The sequence below is a fragment of the Poromitra crassiceps genome (assembly GCF_964638095.1).
Source record: "Poromitra crassiceps genome assembly, chromosome: 2".
Classification (NCBI taxonomy): domain Eukaryota; kingdom Metazoa; phylum Chordata; class Actinopteri; order Beryciformes; family Melamphaidae; genus Poromitra; species Poromitra crassiceps.
Genome location: NC_139624.1, coordinates 13,142,611 through 13,163,253, shown reverse-complemented (window position 1 = coordinate 13,163,253; position 20,643 = coordinate 13,142,611). Strand labels below are relative to the sequence as shown.

Below are 20,643 nucleotides of genomic sequence, written 5' to 3'. Positions count from 1 at the left end.
AAGGCAAATAAAACTGATTGATCTGATTGATTATTAATGTTTTATTTTGTTTATTCCAGCATCAGCACAAAGCTTCTGAAAGCCCTTATCAAATCCTACAAAGAGAATGGATTGGTCCCACGGCAGAGGAAGACACAACCACGCACGAACAAGAATTACCTCGGCTATGATGACATAAATACTTCAGAAAACTGCCACAGATAAAGAGTTACCAGCACTTCAGGTAATTATCATTCCCATTTTATTTTATTTTATTTTATTTTATTTTATTTTATTAAGATTTTAAATGTGCCATTTCTTTCTTTTACAGCTTTGATGCGCAGAGTGTGGTGTGGTTGTCGCCAGAGAACACTGTGAAGCAGAACCAGTGGAGTTTCAGCTGCTACGCAACGTAGATGCCCGTCCGCCATTAAAGCCTCTTCCTGTACAGACTCCGCCTGGACTGGACATGGCCAGGCAGAAGTATCTTTTTGAGAAGATCAGAGAATTCTGTTCTGATGAAGCACAAGACATCACATGCCCTCCACCTGCATGTCTACAGGCTGGGAGGCCTCGCTAGCCAGCCTGAAAAAACCCTCTCACTCCACTTGACTCGTTCAAGACCCCGCCCTGCTCCGGGGGGGTTTGGCAATGCCGCAAACGTTTTTGAGCTTTTGAAGTCAAAGTTCTTTTGATATTTTTTTACTTAACTTTTAGTTAAGTAGGACTGGTGGTTTAGTTAAGAATGTCATACGAAACCGACCTGGATAGCAAGGCACTTCCTGTCGTGTCCTGTCGTTTGTAATTTTTTTACTTTTTACTTGTGAACAATCTTAATTTTTTTGATTATTTTTTTGGTGCATTAACATTAAGGAAATCTATACTGATGTCATCCAATCAATGCTGATAATGTATGCTAATAGATAAAGGAGTGAGGATAATACAGTACATACTTTGAATTCCTTAGTTTTAGCTATGCAGTGTTCTAAGCAGACCAGATGGCATGCAGCAGATGATAGAACGCTCATCCATAAGATACTTGAGACTTGACTTGGACTTGTGACCAAAGACCTGAGACTTGACTTGGACTTGTGACCAAAGACTTGAAACTTGACTTTGACTTGCAAAAAATGACTTGTGAGCATCTCTGGTATTACTGAATATTGGTTTTATATTAAATGCCTTTTGTTATAATAAATGCCTTTTTAGGATAATATTTTTGTAGTTTATTTTCACATTTTCACTGACTGAATGGTATATGTTTTCTGCTTACAACTTTAAGGAAAAGGTCATGGTCATTTAAGACAATAGTTCTCAAACTTTCACATCAAAACTTCACCTAAAAATAGACCGCAGACCCCCATTTTTGCTTTTAGATATTTTAATACAGAAATGTATGACACCCATGACCATCTATTATTCTGTTACTTATGGATGGAATAATAGTGGAATAATAGTGAAAATAAATTACCCACAGTTGTGTGCACTCTCTCTCTCTCATCTGTCATTCTCAGTGACAGAGACTGACTGCTTAATGGTTTGGGAGTGGTCAATGTAAATGAGGAGCCATTGTTAACTCCCCCCTGCCTGGCTCATCCAGGTGTGAAAAGTTCACAATCTTTGAGAGGGGTTTTCTCAGGTTTCTTCTCCCCAGACCTTCCCAGATTGTGAACAATCAAATAAGCATATCTCCTTCATTTTTTTTCAGATTACAATGTGTGACACATCATTTGAAAGCTTACAGTCTGCCATTTCAGAATCTGTAAAAATCAGAAAAATGCCCTTGGCCTAATTGAGGGTCAAAAGGCCAGCTGGTGTCACATATGATCAATCAGTACCGCAACCCACCCCGCCCCGCAGACATGAGACCCGCGCTCCGATCCGGAACCGCATATATATAATAACCATTAATCTGCAGTGCTAACATTTTGTAGTGAACCTAACGAAACTGCCACCGTTTCACACGGGAGACGAACAGCAGTCTTTCTGGCCGAGACTCGTCTCGTCAGCTTTTAGCAGCTGCTAGCTCACTAACCAGCTGGATAGCTCTGCTATCAGACACAGACAGTTACAGCAAGCAAAGTGACTTACCAGCTATTTCCAATATGTCCGGTATAATCCATACTGCCTTTATGATTGCTGTTGGAGGAACGTAAATCCACGTTGGGATGAGACCTCTCCATTTTCACGCTATCCATCCATGACATGTTGTTGCCTGTTGCTATGAAAACAGCCAGTGTGTATATGTTTGACTGTAGTGGAGGCTAACGTTAGCCTACTATATTATCTGTCCGACTCGTATTGTCTCCAATCAATCACCTTGACCACAGCTGAGTTTTGAATGTTTTGTGCAGTCCGTATAGCGTCACACATTGCACAGTATGCGCATACTTGAAACGATGCCGGTTATGTAAACAAAGCAAAAACGTGCGTCAGAAACTTTTCTCCTCTTCGAGTCAGGCCAGCTGCCAGACACCCCCCCTGCCAGACACACCCCCTGCCTCCATCTGAGTGCAACAGAAAAACATACATGGCTCATAAGTTGTCGTTGCTCCACCCGCCGCCCGTCCGCATTTAGTTAATTTTTACCCGCTGCCCGACCCACCAATTTACAGAAGTGTATTTTTTACCCGCCCCCGCGTTTTTTTGCGGGTACCCGGCGGGGCCCCGCGGAACCCCGACCCGGTGCAGGACTCTGGTGTAGCCCCAGCCGTAGTCGCAGAAGCGTATTGTCCCCCCCCCCCCCCAGAGCTCTGTGAAGTAGTCAGCTCGTGAGTGCATGAGGACAGAGACATCGTGACAGATCATTATTATATAAATAGTCGATGTGAATGAGCGAGCAAAAAACACATCATGCCATTTGGTTTCCAAATGAAGCTCAAACTGCTCCGTGTGCGACAGCCAACATGTTGCTGGATTGCTGGATTGAAAGGCTCATGGCTCTGATCTGATTTCATGTCTGCTTCGCACAGCACACACATTTAATAAGCATTTTTGGACACGAGGGTCGTCCCGCTTCCCAGTATTGGACATCGCTAGGGTATCTGGATCTGGTTGCGTTCATGTCTTTGATTTAACGTTTACACAGCGTTTGTGAAGATTCAATGGCAGAACTGCAAATTCCAAGTAGCGTCAAGTCAGGCAGTATAAAACGAAAACTTCCGGGTATAACCTTCGCAAAAATGGCAATTAAATAAAGTAAATGCACGTGTAATGTTTTTTTGTGTGTGTTTCGAAAGATACAGAACGGAGATAAACTGGAAGAATAAAGTCAATTTTAACCCGTAGTGAGTCGACATTCTGATTTTTTGTTACTAAGTAATACAACATTTATTTTATTTTGAAGGTAAAAACGTCTAGCTTCCTGTATTCTGTATAATTCTAGTAGGTTTGATGCATTTTAGGACTGAACATAGCAAAGACCTGTTTTGTTTGTAGTGCTTGCAACTCGAGGAAATCGATGCATCTGGGCGTGAGTTGTAGGGTTGTTTAATTAATTACTTACTGGTGTTATGCGCAAATGATTATATGCCATGAACGTTAGGCAGTTATCGCCCATTATGTATTTTTAGTTTTCACAACTCCCCATTGTGTGGTCATGCCCAAATTCCCGCACCCCCGCCGCCCGCCTTCTCTCTACTTTACAAACTCTGCGGAGGTGCTACTCATGTGAGAATGCAACATGCCTCATGTGTGAAAGGGTACACTTCACGTATCATCCGGGGCAGGCTCAGTGGGGAGCAACCCTCACCTGATCCGGAGTTCATGTGTGAAAATAGCTTGAGTCACTGCTTCAGAGACTGTGTGAGGCTCAGGCCTCTCTTCAACATGCTGACTTCTTTCTTTAATTTTCTTGCTGCTGTTTTTACTTTTTCTGTCTTTATTTTCAGTTTCCAGTGTAGCAAGAGCAAACAGAGGATGGGGCATATTGTAAATGTCTTGTTGGGGCAGCAAAGATGGCGGTGTACCTTAGCAGGTAGAGGGAAATGGATGCAGATGTCCAAGTAGGCCTTGTAGTCTTGTTGAAGGCTCTGGTTAGGGTGAGAGTAACCATAGACTTTGAGGACTACAAAAGGATGCAGGACATGGGAGTGTTTCAGAGCAGGTGGTGTCTGGGGGAAGCTGTGTGCAGGCTGGAGGGAGGAGAGCTGCTTTTTAACACACAGCTGGGATGAGGAGGGCTTGACAGTGTGTATGATTGTCCATGACTGATCTGTTTTGTTTTGATTGGTGTTGTTTTGTTGAGTTTTTTGGGGGGGTCGCATTGGTTCTGATTTTGTGTTTTGTTTGTCCTCTGCCATGATGTACATGTCTTAGGTAGAGGTTTCATTAAAGGCTTGTTAAAACTCAAACTCTCCTGCCCTCTGCTGGTGAGTAATCACACAGAGGAAAGACAGAGATCTGGGCCGTGCCCTTTGGTTAAAAAAGTAAAAATAAATAAAACTGGTAAATAGAAATGTGTTTGGCACGGGGAATTGACGGCCCTGAAATTCTGACTACAGGGACACAAACATCTTTTTGCAAGTAGGCTACAATGTCCAAGTTTAGCTCGGTGTGTTGAGCTGAGTGATGCCACTCTTTCAAGTGGAAGTTTGTTCCACCAGCCACAAATTTACATTCTCATCTTTTTTTATTTGTTTCTGCTGATTTATTTTATAGTGAAGAAAAGCCTCCACTCTCTAACTCACTCTTCAGTCTCTGCTTGTTTATTGAAGCAGCAGCATGTTGTCATTCATATTAATGAGTGCTGCTTTGTCCTTGTTATGTCTTTTTGAACCTGCAACTCTGAGTGGATTATCAAACATGGTTTCAATCAGCTTTTATATACAGGAATGTTTTATTTTATATCTACATGTTTTATTCTTTATTCAGATTTTGGAGCTGCTGCTTGTCAGAGAGCAGCTTTGCTTCTCTGGCCTCAGCTCTGAAGTCCAACCCCTCCTCCCATCTGAGAAAGCTGGACCTGAGTTGGAACACGCTGGAGGATCTGTCTGATCTGTCTGATCTTCTGGAGAGTCCACACTGCAGACTGGAGACTCTGAGGTCAGATAGGGTTCATTTCGTGTGTGTGTGTGTGTGTGTGTGTGTGTGTGTGTGTGTGTGTGTGTGTGTCCGTCCTAAGGTGAACACAGCCGCATGATGGGGTCCTGCACATCCGTTGTTCTCCCCTGGTACCTGAAGCCTCATCCATCCTTTTATTTGTTTGAACATAATTAGATGTTATGGGTCTGTTCCAAACTGCCTGTCTGTCTATCACTTTTTTCTATGGTGAATTTGAAAAGTATACTGTACAAAATAGCTGCATAAATGTTTTTCAGCGTTGTATGCTTTAATTCTCTCTCTCTCTCATGCAGACAGAGACTCAGAGACGTGATCGATGATTTAAACAAACGTTTTACTTTAAGGAAAACTTAGATAGAGCCTTAATACAGGTTACACTGAGAATGTGCAGTCTTTAGGTCCAAAACGAGCAGAGGCTCCGATGGCAGTCCAGATGGTGCTGTGGCTTAGCTGTGGCAGTCCAGGTGGAGCTGTGGCTTAGCTGTGGCAGTCCAGATGGTGTTGTGGCTCAGCTGTGACAGTCCAGGTGGAGCTGTGGCTCGGCTCTGAGAGATGAAGCATAAAGTAATAGTTGTCCTTGCAAAAAGGTTCAGAATTTCTTGGCAGGCGTTCGTACTGACCATACGGTACTACAAGCAGACACTGAATGGAGGTCCTGCCACATATTTAAAGGCCTCCAGCTGATGAGGACCCAGCTAACGGCAATCCTCCTGATTGGCCACACCCACACCTCCTGGAGCAGCTCACAGCTCCAGCCTACTAGACCTGCACAGATAGAGCATTAAAGGCACAAGGAGGGCAGACCTGCCCAGTTGCCAGGACACCTGCTTGATGTTTTCTGGGGAGGTTATCATCACTGGATCCCACAAAGTCTTCTGTATTTACCAAGGGAGGAGGTTGGCCAAGAGCTAATACACCTGTCCAGTAGAACAGCAGCTTAGACTCCAGTGGATCCAGAAATGACTTGATGTGAAAGGCTGGGCGGTATGGAGGCAGGTTGCAGAGACACTCTTAACTCATTGAGTGCCAGCCACTTCTGGAAAACGGATGCTCCCAGTGCCAGCCCTTTCAGAGCGTTTTCAGTGATAACTCAAGACCCACAGAATATTGTGTGATATTACTATGTAAACACCGAACACGCCCAAAGAACGATGAGACTCTCTTGTATCATCAGCAAAAAAAAGTTTATTGATATCATTTTCCGTTCTTTAGTTATCAGCAGGAGAAGATAGGTTGGTTTCACCAAAAACAGACGTTTCAAACTAGAAGCTGAGATAATGAGCCTTTTGTGAAATGAAGCATTTCAAGCACATCACTGACTCTGAAGCTAATATTTTCTGATGTAGTGACACCTAAAACATTTGAACAGTCATTTCCTTCAATAAAACAGCAAAAACAAAGGAATTTTGATGGCAAAATATTATTTTTTAGCTGCAACCATCAGCTCTGTGGGATCGTCACTTTGGCTGTTTCCAAAGTTTTTATTGAATAATTCAAAAACCCCTTCACCAAAATTTTTAAAAATTTACATACGGCACAGACCATGCATACAGACCATGAGTGACTATGCCAGAAAGAATGGCCAGGATTCATCCATAGGTGGCGCTATACACGTGTGTACAACACGTGTGTAAGCATTTCAAAATGCACAACTTTCTTGAATAATTCAAATTCAAATCCTCTTGACCAAAAATGTTCAAAGAACAGTTCAAATGTTCAAAGTACAGTTCACAGTTATTTTGAGAAAAAAAGAAAATAAATTTGTACAGTTATGTATGTATGTATGTATGGGATGCTGCAACGATGCAAGTCCAGTTCAAAGTTATTGTTATGATGTACAGTTATGTATGTGTGTGTGTGTTTATCCAGAGTAGTTCAGCTGAGTGTGATAAGCTATGAAACACACTCCTGGGTGCAAGGGGACACGACAGGTCTTGCACCACATTTTGGTCTCTCTGCGCTGGCCCCTGCGTATGCAGACCCTACACCTTCTTGATGGTCTTGGTTTGCTGGTGGGCATCAGGTATTCCAGCTTGTGTTTGCTAATCGGGGTATCGAGCCTGCCGTCTGGGTCGGTGTTGTATGGTGCCCTGCGTGCCCCACCCCCCTCAACTGCAACTTCCTCCTCCTCCTCCTCCTCCTCCTCCTCCTCCTCCGGCACAGGTCGCTTTGAGGTCCATGACTTCACCACCCTCTGCATGAACTCCAAGAGGGTTTTACACTCCCCTGGGTTCCTGGCTTTGTAGAGGATGTAGGCGTTGAAGATGCACACTTGGAACAGATAGGCTACAAACTTCTTGGGCCAGTTCAGTGTCTTCCGGATGAAGGGGTAGTAGGCAATGTTTTGGTCCAACCTATCCACCCCATTCATGGAGGAGTTGTATGCCACAACACACTCTGGCTTGAGCTGAGCAACTTTGTTTTTCTGTCCCTTCTGCCACACGTCAACGCTCTGCATGCTGTCTTGGTGGCAGGTTGTCACCATCTTTACCAGCCGTTTGTCCTGCCAAGCTAAAACCATAACCCTCTCATTGTGACGCACAACTTTTTCCCCCACCCCCAGGTCAGTCTTTGTCACCTCCCTGATGATCTGAGGTTCCCCCCTATTCTTCCTCAGCGTTCCACAGACATTGGTTTGTGCTCGCAGTAAACGCTCACACAGTGCAACAGAGTTGTAAAAGTTGTCCATGTAGAGCGTGTAACCATGACCTTGAAGACGATCAAGGAGCGAGAACACAGTGTCTGGCAGAGTGCTAGGTACCCCAACATAAGGCTGCATGTTGAAGCAGTACCCTGTGGCAGAGTCACACAGTATGTAGGATTTGATTCCATACTTCACCGGCTTCTGTGGGTTGTACACCTTGAAAGATAGACGGCCCCTCCACAGCATCATACCCTCATCAATGCAGATGTTTTGACCTGGTTGGTACAGCTCCTTGGAGTACTGCAACTTGTCAGAGAGCAGCTTTGCTTCTCTGGTCTCAGCTCTGAAGTCCAACCCCTCCTCCCATCTGAGAGAGCTGGACCTGAGTGGCAACATTCCAGTAGCCTCCGGAGTGAAGCTGCTGTGTGATCTTCTGGAGAGTCCACACTGCAGCCTGGAGACTCTGAGGTCAGACAGAATTTTTTAATGATGTGCTGACATGAATATTATATGAATATTGTGGTGAATCTTAATTTGAGGATGTCTATATAGAGTCATTTAATCTGAAATCAGACTTAGGACTCATATTGTCTTCCTATTGTTTTCACACATTCCTGGTCTCTTCAAATGAATGAAGATGAACTTTGGTGATGATATTCTCCATTGTTTTAGAGACACATGGCTCCCAAATAGCCTCCATCATTTATGGAGGACAAACTTTGATGTCAGAGTTTTGGAGGCAATGAAGGAATTTAAAATATGATTATTAATTTGGTAATTACACAGAATGTTCAGAGCACATAATATTAAACATAATATGTTGCAGTGGAACAAGCTATTAGCCTTTGGTTCTTCTCAATGTCAGTTCTTTGGTCAAATCAGATGAGGCGTGTGACTATACGAGATAGATATTAGAAGGTTTTCATAGAACACCAACGCTTCTACAGGCAGGAAAACTGACTGGAGGAGCCTTTCATCCTCAACCACATCAATGGCTACTTTTCTCACTGATGGTGGTGGAGGGCGCTGTTGCCTAACAGCAAGAAGATGCTAGGTTCATTTCACCAGCCACCGTGTGTGTCTGTGTGTGTGTGTGTGTGTGTGTGTTTATTTGTTTCTACTGATGTATTTTATATTGAAGAAAAGCCTCCACTCACTAACTCACTCTTCAGTCTCTGCTTATTTATTGAAGCAGCAGCATGTTGTCATTAACACGTTCACTGCCGTGGACGAGTTAACTCGTCAAAAAAAAAACAACGGTTGACTGCCGTGGACGAGTTAACTCGTCAAAAAATTCTTTTTTTTTTTTTGACGGTGGGACGTGGATCTAACCCTTTTACATCTCCTATAAAAATATGGGAGCCACCGAACGTGTACAACCCATTCCACTGACCCACTAAGTGGCGACAGTGCTCTCCAGACTAGAGAAAGCCGAGCCAAAACTGCAGGGAAAAGCGTGAGGAAGCCATTCTCATACTGTAGAATGGTTTGGCGAAAACGCTTTCGCGCTGGCGCACAACGGTGGCGCACAACGGTGGGGGGTTCCAAAAATAGACTGGGTGCAACACACTTTGAAACACCAGCAGAAAGCCCAGAATCGCACGCAGATTCATCCCAGCTCACAACCGAAAACCCAGAAACGAACGAGCCCCATCCAGACTCGCCCGACGAGCGGCCGCCAGCAGCCAGGCAGCAGAGACTCGCCTGTGACAAACGCTGCAAAGCCACCAGAGACACACCCACGGAGGGAGGAGTTTGAAGGAGAGGGGGGTGGGGGTGCTGTTATGGAGGAAATTACTGTTCAGAACTATATTGTTTAGATGTGTGATGTCTCACTGATGCCAAAAATAAATGGTTAAAGTGACTGTTCTGCCTGTTCTATCGAATTTCACAAAAAGGCATTTATCTCAGCTTTCATTTTCAACTGCTAATGCCTACATAACTACTAACTCTACAAACTAACTCTTTTAGACAGAGAAAGCACACATTCTATTAGTTCTTTTGAGATATTTTGTGTTCACAAAGTCCTAGCAGAAAATAATCCTCGGCTCTTGAAAGATGAGCCAGAATCCTCAAAAAAAACCTTGGCAGAAGCTACCTACAGGATTGAAAAAACTGTTGGCAGTGAATGTGTTAATATGAATGAGTGCTGGTTTGTCCTTGTTATGTCTTTTTGAACCTGGCAGCCTGTTGGCTTCAGCTGCTTTCAGTTGACTTCACCTTTTAGAAACATGTATATTTAAAACCTCTGCAGCTCTGAGTGGATTATGAAACATGGTTTCAATCAGGTTTTCTATACAGGAATGTTTTATTTTACATCTACATGTTTATTCTTTATTCAGATTGAGGGACTGCGACTTGTCAGAGATCAGCTGTGCTTCTCTGGCCTCAGCTCTGAAGTCCAACCCCTCCTCCCATCTGAGAGAGCTGAACCTGAGTCACAACAACAAGCTGAAGGAGTCAGCAGTGAAGCACCTGTGTGATCTTCTGGAGAGTCCAAACTGCAGCCTGGAGACTCTGAGGTCAGACAGCATTTTTTAATGATATGCTGACATGAATATTATATGAATATTGTGGTGAATCTTAATTTGAGGACGTCTATATAGAGTCATTTGATCTGAAATCAGGCTTAGGACTCACATTGTCTTCCTATTGTTTTCACACATTCCTGGTCTCTTCAAATGAATGAAGATGAACTTTGGTGATGATATTCTCCATTGTGTTAAAGACACAGGGCTCCACATGGCTCCAAAATGGCCTCCATCATCTATAGAGGACAAACTTTGATGTGAGAGTGTTGGAGGCAACGAAGTTGGGGTTACAATGCGTATCGTCCCCCTTCTGTGGTTTCTCTGAAGAAGTGGTTTCACAGAGGGGGGAGATGGGCACTGTAACCCCATCCGGGGCAGATCAACGGTGACTGCGGTGTTGTTGTTAGCCTAGCTTCTAGCTATTAGCTAAATAATTATATTTACAAGCATAATGAACCGTGATCTGACAGAAAAAGTGTCATTTAGAGAGCGCGTGCACTGCCGTGCATAATGCCCCGTGGGCTCCCGTTCTAGCGGTTCTAGCCTGTTTGAAGAGTGTACTCGGAGCTCAAAATCTTCCCTGGGCATCCGAAAGAAGCCAAACTATTTCGGTGAGTAAAACATCATATTCTAAACTGGAAATGAGGACCGTGGTGTAAAAAACCGAAATTCTCCTTTAATGTGGTAATTACACAGAACGTTCAGAGCACATAATATTACACAGTCAAAATCAGATGAGGTGTGACTATACGAGATAGATATTAGGTTTTCATAGAACACCAACGCTTCTACAGGCAGGAAAACTGACTGGAGGAGCCTTTAATCCTCAACCACATCAATGGCTACTTTTCTCACTGATGGTGGTGGAGGGCAGCAAGGTGGAGCTGTTGCCTCGCAGCAAGATGATCCTGGGTTCATCTCACCTGTGTGTGTGTGTGTGTGTGTGTGTGTGTGTGTGTGTGTGTGTGTGTGTGTGTGTGTGTGTGTGTGTGTGTGTGTGTGTGTGCTGTGGTGGACTTAAAGGAGAATTTGTTTTTTTTTCAACCTGGACCCTATTTTCCACACTGTATGTGTCTAAGGGACTCATCACACTGTATGTGTCTAAGGGACTCCTCACACTGTATGTGTCTAAGGGACTCCTCACACTGTATGTGTCTAAGGGACTCATCGTGACATATTTTTTTCAAATTGGTCGAGTACTCGCCGAGATAGTCTTGTTTACAGCTCGAGCAATGTCCTCAAACAACTATCAGTGTAACTACACAGGGCAATTCCGCACCGCATCGTCAATACACGTTCGCTAATAAAACTGCTTGTTTTGCCGTCTGCGGGAAGGCTCAAACTGCAATAGTGTTTGGCAACATGGAAACGACTCTATACATGACTATTATTCTCCGGGGTTTACTGTGGGACAGAGAAAATGTGCATATGAAGAGGCGAGAGGAGAGAGAGAGAAACGAGGACAGCACAGCGCTGTTGACGAGAGTAGAAATCCTCCGTGTTGACACAGTGCAAGCTTCCCTTCTACTCTCTCTCGCTCTCTCTCTCTCTCTCTCTCTCTTTCTTCGCCTGTTCACGCCCATTTTCTCTGTCCAGAGAGTCGTTTCAACCTGCTGAGTATTGATTGTATTGCATGTTTCTGTTTTTTATGGTTTTTATATTAATTACTTTCTATTTTTTCTGTGTCCTGATGAGATGTGATGTTGTAAGTCGCTTTGGACAAAGGTGTCTGCTAAATACAATAAAGTAAAGGAAGTAGCAGGATGTAACACAGAGTTGGGATGAGGAGGGCTTGACAGTGTGTATGATTGTCCATGACTGATGTGTTTTGTTTTGACTGGTGTTGTTTTGTTGAGTTTTTGGGGGGTTCCATTGGTTCTGATTTTGTGTTTTGTGAAACTTGTTTGTCCTCTGCCATGATACATGTCTTAGGTAGAGGTTTCATTAAAGGCTTATAGCAACTCAAACTCTCCTGCCCTCTGCTGGTGAGTAATCACACTGAGGAAAGACAGAGATCTGGGTTGTGCCCTTTAGTTAAAAAATAAATATAAATAAAACTGGTAAATAGGGCTGGGCGATATGACGAAATATATCATTTTCACGATAGAAAATGTCCATCGTTTCATATGATGCTCTATCATTTATATCGTTGTGTTGCAAATCACACTCTTTATGGCAATATTGTCCGTCATTTGGACGACGCTGTGCTTTCGTCATTCTGTGTTTTTTTTACACTCACGTCCACAGTCCACACACGCACCAGACTCTGTCAACAAGCTGAGTGGCACAAATCGTAAAGAGCAGGAAGAAGTTACGTCTGCCTAGTCGACACAGGCATTTGCACTGTGTTAAGTCTGTGTTTCTATATTTGCGTGCGTCCTCGTAATGTTAAACCTGGCAAAACGTCTCCTCTCATCCTCTTGTCATCCCAAGGAAATCCATTGAGGAGCCGACAACCACACGTCTAGCTTGCTAAAGCTAGATAGTTAGCTTTAGCTTATAGCCATTGACTGTATAGCTTTCCTTGAGTTGTTTGTTAGATAACCGGGAAATCCCGGAGTGGAGTATGTTTGTTGAGTGAACTGAACTGGTAACATGGAAATCCCAAAGTAGAGGATTTTTGTTCCTTTATAAATGAACTGAGAGAACTGGACTGAACTATAAATAACTTTTAATCTACCCGTTTTGCTCTAATGTAATCTTTGAAAATTGAGCTGGTGTGGTTCAGTTTGTGTTTCATTCTACTGCCCTGCAACTAATTATACATTTGTTTGTGTTGTAAAGAATAGCCATGCTTATCTGTATTCTGAATGCATGTATCCTTTGTGGGATTTGATATTGACAAAATTTTAAAGGTCCCAATTCGTGCAGCTGTAACCTCTTAAAAACGTGTTTCTCTGGTCCATAAAACATGATTCTGGATTAATTTGTCGAAAATATAGCAACCCCGTTTGTTGTGACGGAGTCGTCACTTCCTCATCTCGTTGCGTCCCAAGAATGGTCTGTTTCTATAATATATTCAGAACTAACAGTTCCCATTGGCCGCTGAGGGAGAGCCCGCCCCTGGCTCCCAGCGGCCAATCAGATTAGCGTCTGTGGACCAGCACGCTGGGTTGTGTCCACAACTAACGCTATCGCTAACTTAACGTTGCTACGCTAAAGAGGACATCTCAAAATGCCTAGACTCCCGAATGCACCTCCACAGTTGCTGGATCACGTACAGTTGGCGTCGCTCCAGCTAGAAGTGTTAATTTTGTGGCTATAGACAAAATGGTGCAGATAGCTTGTGTGAGAGAGACCCGCGCAGTATGCGTGAGGAAGCTCGTGACGTCCCAATTCCTCTCTGGGCAAACGAAGCGTTTGGGGGTGTGGCTTGAAGGAGACTGCAGGGGGAAGCTGGATAGGGACAAATCCAACTGTGGCAGTTCTGAGCTTGTGACCACTCATTACAGGGAGGGATGACAGCAGTACAGTATATGCATTTACAAGTAAAAACAGCTTTTGCACGGAATGGGACATTTAACTGGTTTAACCGCTACATAAATAAATGGCCATGTGGTCATTTTATATAAACTATAAATTTAATTTACAGAAATATGCTATATTGTGATGTATATCGTTATCGGGATATTAAATTACCTATATTGGGATATGCCATTTTGGTCATATCGCCCAGCCCTACTGATAAATAGAAACGTGTTTGGCACGGGGGATTGACGGCCCTGAAACTCTGACTACAGGAACACAAAAACAATCTTTTTGCAAGTAGGCTACAATGTCCATGTTTAGCTCTGTGTGTTGAGCTGAGTGATGCCACTCTTTCAAGTGGAAGTTTGTTCCACCAGCCACAAATTTACATTCTCATCTTTTTTTATTTGTTTCTTCTGATTTATTTTATAGTGAAGAAAAGCCTCCACTCTCTAACTCACTCTTCAGTCTCTGCTTGTTTATTTAAGCAGCAGCATGTTGTCATTCATATTAATGAGTGCTGGTTTGTCCTTGTTATGTCTTTTTGAACCTGGCAGCATGTTGGCTTCAGCTGCTTTCAGTTGACTTCACCATTTTATAAACATGTATATTTAAAACAGTGGCGGCTGGTGAGATTGGTAACAGGGGAGGTAGCTTCGGTGGCGACCAAAGGTCGCCGCCGAAAAAAAATTCAGCGTTTTTTTTTCTCTTTTGCCCAAAACGCCTAAATCTCATTTTAAATTAGCATTAGGATTAGACTGTTGTGATGTCATTATTCAGTTTTAACCATCAATAATTGTTCCTTTTCTCATTATTTCATTTCTCAGAGTAAATACTGTATATTTATTTCGAGATTTTTGTCAATTATTTGTGCTGTTATGGTTATAATCCTAGTTACTCACTTCTACACTATCTTAGATTGTGTTACTTATGGATGGCATGGAATTATAGTGAAAATAGATTATCCCCCCTTTTTGCTGGGGACCCCACTTTGAAAACCACTGGCTTAGGCTAGAACTGTTGCGAGAAGGTTTCAGGATTTATCTCTATGCATTAGGCTGTGATTACTATTTATATAAATCTATTTATTCACATAGATTCATGATATATTATGGTATACAGCCTACCTGTGACATCAATGTTTTGATTAATCTGCGCCAGTACCGAAAATGTAGCCTATTACTGCATGACTGATCCTATGATGTCTCACACTCAGGTGTGCTTTCACAAGACAGGTGTTGTCCATTCAATCAGCCCACCTGTCTTTATAATGGCTGTCTTGCACTGTTTGTATGATACTTGACAAAGTCTATGACCGAAACTGTTGTCAAATAGCGTTAAATTACACTTTATTGCATCTGGAACGAGAGTGTGTCTTCCCCTGCACAGTGCTGCACTCAGTGCTGTAGTGGTAAAAAAAAAGGTGGGTAAACTATACTTTTGAGGCAGCTTTCTCACGCGGCACCGGCAGTGTTATAACGGCGGATAAACTATAAGCTTCCGTGACCGATATACAAGACAAAATATGAACAACTTAATCTGAATAGCCCTATAAAGTATATCAGCAGGTGCACCAAATTTCTGAGTAGCCAGCCAGATAGGAAAAGTAGCTGGCGGGATGGGCCTTGGACCTTCAAGGGGGGTCCGGGGGGATTCTCCCCCGGAAGAAGATTTTGTACATTTTAAAGTAAAATTCGTCAACCTGGTGCATTTGAGAGCAAAATGAAGAGGCTAAATCTATGAAGAACTACACACATCTCTAATGTGTTGTGACTTTACAAATAATTAGGCCTAAACAATCAATATCAAATGTATTTACACATTGTGCACAAATTGCATTCATTGTGACAAATTTACAATAGTTAATAATATCCAGCCAGAATCATTGCAAATGGATGTTCAAAGTAACAGTATAGCATTCAGTTAATCAATGCCTAATGACAGCCAGAGCAGTGCAAATTATTATTAATTAGCTTGATTGAGCTCAGCACATCAAGCTTCAATCATTGCTACTTGACAACAATAATGTCAGGCATAATCTGACTAACTGCTTTAACAAGCAATTAACCCACTCCTGACACACATTTTTAACCGTTCAGCTCACCATGAGCTGGTCTCCAATGCGCGTCTCCAAATGAAATGAAAATCAAATTGAATATCCATGCTGTCTGTAGTGGAAACGCTGCAGTCGAGACGTTGCAAATATTCCAGTTTTCTGACATTGCAAAAAGCCCGGTATCGCGCAGCGCACTGCAAGGCTCCCGCAACTCGAAACTCGTTTTGGGTGTAATCCAATGCAACGACTGTCTGGCTTGTGAACACTTACTGATTGATAAAAAAGTAAATAAAAATAAGGGGTAAATATAATATGCTGCTACTGTCTCAGTAAAAGTCGTAAATCCTTCCTGTCAGGTCATCACAGGCAGTGGATTTCACTTCCTACTTTGATTCAGCTTGAGAGACCAGGCAGTGGACAATACAATGTCAATCAATGTCAGCAATCTATCCAACCAACAACCAATTAGATTTCACCTGGTTTCACCGGGCTAAGGGCATGCTCCCTTCCAGCTCAATCTTATTGGTTGGAAAACACATCACTCTCACGTGTTCTCTGTGAATTGCAAGGGTTTTTCAACCAATCATATTTTTCATTAGATAAATTACCAAATAAATAAACGCCCACAGGGCGAATGTTTTTTTATCTGCCTACCCCATGCTGGGACCAGGGCCAGAGTGACTCTCTGCATGGAGCTCTCCTTTCCATCAGTTCAGGTCACTGTTGTTGAAGCATTTTAAGCATATAAGAATATAATGAATGAAAAAATGAGCGTCTGCACATAAGAAAAAACACATTTGATTGATATTTTATTATTTAAAAAAAAATGAAAAATGAAAAATGAAAAATATATAAAAAAAAAAAAAAAAGATAATTTTTTTTATATAAAATCCTAAATCTAATAGAGGAGGACCATCCTCCTATGCATCACTGGAAAAACCTCCTCTGATTTAAAACCTCTGCAGCTCTGAGTGGATTATGAAGGTTTTCTATACAGGAATGTTTTATTTTATATCTACGTGTTTTATTCTTTATTCAGATTGGTGTACTGCAACTTGTCAGAGAGCAGCTTTGCTTCTCTGGCCTCAGCTCTGAAGTCCAACCCCTCCTCCCATCTGAGAGAGCTGGACCTGAGTCACAACAAGGAGCTGAAGGAGTCAGCAGTGAAGCACCTGTGTGATCTTCTGGAGAGTCGACACTGCAGACTGGAGACTCAGAGGTCAGACAGAATTTTTTAATGATGTGCTGACATGAATATTATAAGAATATTGTGGTGAAACTTAATTTGGGGACGTCTATATAGAGTCATTTCATCTGAAATCAGACTTAGGACTCATATTGTCTTCCTATTGTCTTCACACATTCCTGGTCTCTTCAAATGAATGAAGATGAACTTTGGATGAACTCCATTGTTTTAAAGACACATGTCCAAATGGCTCCAAAATGGCCTCCATCATCTATGGAGGACAAACTTTGATATCAGAGTTTCGGAGGCAACGAAGGAATTTAAAATATGATTATTCATTTGGTAATTACACAGAATGTTCAGAACACATCATATTAAACATAATATGTTGCAGTGGAACAAGCTATTAGCCTTTGGTTCTTCTCAATGTCAGTTCTTTGGTCAAATCAGATGAGGTGTGTGACTATACGAGATAGATATTAGAAGGTTTTCATAGAACACCAATGCTTCTACAGGCAGGAAAACTGACTGGAGGAGCCTTTCATCCTCAACCACATCAATGGCTACTTTTCTCACTGATGGTGGTGGAGGGCGCTGTTGCCTCACAGGAAGAAGATGCTAGGTTAATTTCACCTGTGTGTGTGTGTGTGTGTGTGTGTGTGTGTGTGTGTGTGTGTGTGTGTGTGTGTGTGTGTGTGTGTGTGTGTGTGTGTGTGTACTGATTTATTTTATAGTGAAGAAAAGCCTCCACTCACTAACTCACTCTTCAGTCTCTGCTTGTTTATTGAAGCAGCAGCATGTTGTCATTCATATTAATGAGTGCTGGTTTGTCCTTGTTATGTCTTTTTGAACCTGGCAGCCTGTTGGCTTCAGCTGCTTTCTACAGGTTTTCTACACAGGAATGTTTTATTTATATCTATCTAAAAGTGTATAGATGACTTACAACACATTTGTATATGTTAACATAACATTTATTAATCATCTACAAATGTGTATTCATGTTTTGAACTAACGTTCATCATTACCTAAAGGCTTATAAATGACGTATGACTGAACGTTATTATAAAGTGTTACCAAGGATTTTTTCGAGATGTCTATGGAGAAAATGAATGGGGAACTTACTTCTGGGCGGGGCCGATTCTAGCTATGGGCAGACATGAGTCTTGCCCACCCAATCAAAAGTTGGGAAAATATGTTTATTTTCACCTCCAGCCAATGGAAAAATTGCACAGAAAATACCAGTAGCGATTCTAGCTTCTGATTGGGTGGGCACTGAGCTTCAGCCCGCCCCCAAAGTCCTCTCGACTCATGTACTGTATTGAGAAACACAGAGCAGACAGACTCGACTATCGGTCTCCGCTGCCCAGACTCAACTGTGGAGAAATGATGTGTCTGTCAGCAAACCCCTACCCAAAGACACGCCCTCAGCAGTAGAGAACCAATCGGCGATTAGTATTCTTCCACACACACCATGGTGACTTTTCTAGGAAGAATAATCTTTCTCTCAGTTCGTGAATGCTGTGCTGCTAGCGAAAGCTCATAGCTTGACGTACATTGCATGACATTCACTTACTTCATTCAAAGCGATTTACAACACTGCTGTGCGTTGATGATGTATCGCTTTCTCATACCAAAGCCCTGTGCTGCTGCTTCTCCTGTCTAGCGATGCTGCCGCCAGCACATCAGCAGAGACTCCGGAGAACGTTATTAGACCTGTACCGTCCACAAGCACTGCTGCTGCTCCGACTCTTGTACCAAGCCCTGCCCCAAATATAATAGTTAAGTTGAATTCTGAATATATTGTAGGCTTGATTAGTTGATTTAATTGTTTTCTTTGTCACTTTCCAGGTTGAGTTTGAATAAGACTTCTAGTTTTGTAAATATTGGCTATGGTGAGAAATCTCACTGTATTAGGGTTTAATCTTATTTGAGAACTAAGCTCATCCAATGGGAAATAAAATGTTATGGAATTTATTATTTTAAACTAAGGATGAAGGCTTTTTATTTAATTTTAGGGTAAGTCAATCTGATTTAAAGATTGTTTTTTTTGTCACTTCAGTTTGGGTTTGAATTGGACTACAAGTAAATATAGTTTTGAAGTCTAAATGGCAAGTATAGTTTGTAGCTATGGTGAGAAGTCTCACTGGGTTAGTCTTTAATTTGATTTGAGAAATAAGATCATCCAATGAAAAGAAATGTTATGGAGTTGATTATTTTAAACTGGATGGAGTATTTTTATTTATTTTTAGGGTAAGTCAATCTGCTTTCAAAGTAGTTTTCTTTGTCACTTTTCAGTTTGAGTTTAAATAAGACTAAACGTCTTGGAAATATAGCAATAGTTATGTAAATAGTTAGTTTGTACATAGTTTGCTAATAGTTTTGACAATAATAATGTAAACATTGGCCTGTCACCTGAGTGAAAGTTCCTAGTTACAGTTTGGTGACCCAAAACAGAATGGTGACTCCTACTGGAACAATTTGGTTCAGTGTTTATGCCTGTGTTGCTGTCTGTTGTAGTGTAAAACGACTACAGGGAGAGCAGGTGGTTACATGAAAGTGAGTGAGAAAAGGAGAAGATACTGAATAATGACATCACAACAGTAGCCTATAATCCTAATGTTAATTTAAAATTAAATATTCTTGGATGAAAGTCCAAAAAACGTCAAATTTTCTTCGGCGCTGCCCTTGCAGGCAGCACCGAGAGTCCATTCCTACCTAAAAGGACTTTCAGCGCCACTGAATATAATGCAATTTAATCCCCATCCCCGAACCCACAACCTCTGGCAACCTACCGCCAAAGTTGCCCCCTACCAGCCCACCCTAGTGTGGCAGTCTAGATACGGGCCTGCTTCCGGGGCGCAAAACGTCACGAAAAGTCACGTGACTGTCGAGCTCTACAGGGTAGAGACCACAGTGAGACTCCCCCTGTATAAATAAGGGTAAAACAAGAAACTAAATCCTGCTATTCTGCTTCTTTCAATATGACCTGAATGCAGCAGAAAACTAGCAGCCAGACTGAGAAGCTGGGGAATCTGTTTGATGTTGAATGTTGGATATGAGTGGGATTGTGGGAATCCTTCATACGGAATGTTATTAAATGTCCATGGTTCCATCATCAAAGTTAATCTGCTGATCTGACTTATTCTCTGTTTATTCCTCCAGTGTGCGAGAACATGCAGATCCGTCGTCGAACCCAGGTGTGAGGAAGTGTATTTAGTTTGATTCATGAAAACAAAGCAACACACATTCTACTATTGAGATGCAAAGTCCATCTACAGCACAGTATGTGAAATCCATGATTTCAGATCCTACTGTGAATAAGGATGATGGCTGATATCATGTGTGCCAAGCTGCTAAGAAATGGACTGTCAATAAATCAACAAACAGAACAGGTGTATTAGATGAGAAGCTGCTGCTATATTGTGTCTTGTTCTCTCCATCAGATGCCTGTGAACTCACACTGGACCCAAACACAGCACACAGAAACCTCCTTGGCGGATCATCTCTAACCCTGACCAATGTACTTGAATTGAACAGGGATATTGTGAGTATTTTTGCTAGCTTTATAGCACACTACTACAAGTTTGTATCTAAAACAACCAAGTAATATTTTTACCTGTCTGTTTTCTAGGCCCAAACTAACTTCATACCAGAACTGTTAACCGAATCGCCGAACACTTTATACAGGTAATTATAATAAAATCATTCTATTTTTGGA

At 42.1% G+C, this 20,643-nt stretch overlaps 1 protein-coding gene across 1 annotated transcript in view; it reads left to right on the top strand.

Moving 5' to 3' along the window:
• Nucleotides 1-20,142, top strand: part of LOC310798399 (NACHT, LRR and PYD domains-containing protein 12-like) — a gene marked incomplete at both ends in the record, with an annotated part of 101,429 nt that extends 81,287 nt beyond the window's left edge. Inside the window, 5 exons of the mRNA XM_083660953.1 lie at nt 4,852-5,022; nt 7,973-8,152; nt 10,027-10,206; nt 16,860-16,958; nt 20,088-20,142. Coding sequence (XP_083517079.1) covers nt 4,852-5,022; nt 7,973-8,152; nt 10,027-10,206; nt 16,860-16,958; nt 20,088-20,142 — 685 coding nt within the window. The remainder of the gene's footprint in view (nt 1-4,851; nt 5,023-7,972; nt 8,153-10,026; nt 10,207-16,859; nt 16,959-20,087) is intronic.
• Between the last annotated feature and the right edge of the window lie 501 nt (nt 20,143-20,643).